A 1,907-nucleotide genomic window follows, 5' to 3' on the forward strand; every position below is an offset into this window, starting at 1 on the left:
TAAGCAGAGTCATATTCAAATTTAGGTATTTTAAAGGACCGTTTTGCCCGAAAACTGCCCAATCTGTTACAGATCACGCCGTAAAAATAAATACAGTTCGACCGAATTCTTAAATACAGTCCGACCGTATTCTTCAATACAGTCTAGAACTGTAAGGGATCGGACCGTAGAATAAAGTACGGTTAAGATCGTAAAAACAAATACAGTCCAACCGTAAAAACAAGTACTGCCCTGCCTGTGAAATAATGTATCATTCGGCCTTAAAATTAAATACAGTACGGACCGTATGTCTACCACCGTACTTGACTAGACTCTATAGTTTTTTCAAACAGTGATGTGGACGCCTCCCTAATTGGCTGACCACGGTTCTGTTGTTACTTCCTAATCGCTGGAATAAGCGTTGGGACACTTTTGGTGAACCGCCCAACTGTCATTTTCAGTGCGCAGATATTGGCCAAGAACATTCTAGCTGCTGGCGCTTCGGGTTTCGAAGTAACACATATCAGCCTTCGCGATGACGGCAAGCTGGCCGTTGCTCTTAACATACCCGACATTGAGGTGACAGGAGCGTACGACATCGACGGAAAGGTTAAGGTTGGATTCATATCAGTCAAGCTCTCTGGTAATGGACCGCTAGCGTAAGTACTACATTCGCAAATACCCTAATTCTAGCCATATACTTATCATTGATCTATGTGCGCGTTTCATAAGGCCTCTTTAATTGTGAGATGTTAATAGTTAGGGAGAGTGTGAGAGAGATCAGCATAAACCGTCTTCAACATGTCGCATCCATGTACTTGTGAATATAAATTGGTAATATTGGTGTGCATATAGGATTCTAAAATCATTATGAGTTGTATTAAAGTTTGTTCAACCTAAAACAAACTAAAAATAATATCCTAAAATGGTAGCACATGCAACATTTATACATTTTTTACCAAGTTCTCTCATTGGTTCGTTAAGAAAGGCTACACTTTTTCTCTCAAAAATTCGTATGGTACAGATACTCAAGTTGTTGCATAAGGATTCTAATTTTCTAGGCACAATTGAGAGCAACAAACCGTAATATACTGGCGCAATCGCCGCCAACTCGACAGGCAATCTTATCAGGTGGCACGAACGTTGCACTCAAGTGACTTTGCACAGCTGCCACAGTTGGCGTTTAGCAACGCATGAAACGGTTATTCTATTAGGGTGTGTTTTATAGTTTTTAGTAATGGAACCAAATGTGAATGTTCATATGATGTGTTCTAAATGACCAAGGTCGTTTGCAATCGAGAACGCCTTGGTTGGGAAGTTGTAACGGTGGCGAAAGGACGGCCAAGTTGGGCTCACCCAATTTTTAGTTACAAACAACCCCCTAACTAGTGATTTCCTTTCGAATCAGAGACCTTAGAACTTGTACAATGGTCGTTGTCACAAACACAACCTCAAGGGTTCTCGGTCTTCGAGTCCACACAACACGCTTGTGTAACATGAACGTCTGGAGTAGTCTGGTATTTAATGAGATAAATCGTCCTATTTGCTTATCAATGATGTGTCTGTGCCCTATCAGCCTCACTGAGGCACAACTTTTTGTTTATAGTTCAAGTTCACAAAATATATCTAAAACAGGCTAGGCCCGCTCTTCCGCCAAACCAAGTTGCCAGCTCCGCTCCACCGGCAACTCGGTTCGGCAGGGAGCGGGCTTTGCTTGGCCTGCCGACACCGTTTGGGACAGGCCTTCGGCCTTCCCTTCTGCCCGCCCTTCTGCTTTGAAAAAGCTATCCAGCAGGCTTATGAAAACGACCTCGTGTCTGTGTATCGGTTTGTTCCACTAGAAGGAGATGAGCTAGAGACTTAAGTTTTCAGGGTATCTTAAGGTCCACTCCTAGAGAACGGCGAATCCTGGCAACCACCCCTAAGGG

General features: G+C 43.2%; 1 protein-coding gene across 1 annotated transcript in view; it reads left to right on the forward strand.

Moving 5' to 3' along the window:
* Window positions 1-1,907, forward strand: part of LOC127751071 (uncharacterized) — a gene marked incomplete in the record, with an annotated part of 58,378 nt that overhangs the window by 9,098 nt on the left and 47,373 nt on the right. The window contains 1 exon segment of the mRNA XM_052274048.1: window positions 441-638. Within this exon segment, the coding sequence (XP_052130008.1) occupies window positions 441-638 (198 nt within the window).

The sequence above is a fragment of the Frankliniella occidentalis genome, unplaced genomic scaffold (genome assembly GCF_000697945.3).
Source record: "Frankliniella occidentalis isolate FOCC.00 unplaced genomic scaffold, Focc_3.1 Scaffold330, whole genome shotgun sequence".
Classification (NCBI taxonomy): Eukaryota; Metazoa; Arthropoda; class Insecta; order Thysanoptera; family Thripidae; genus Frankliniella; species Frankliniella occidentalis.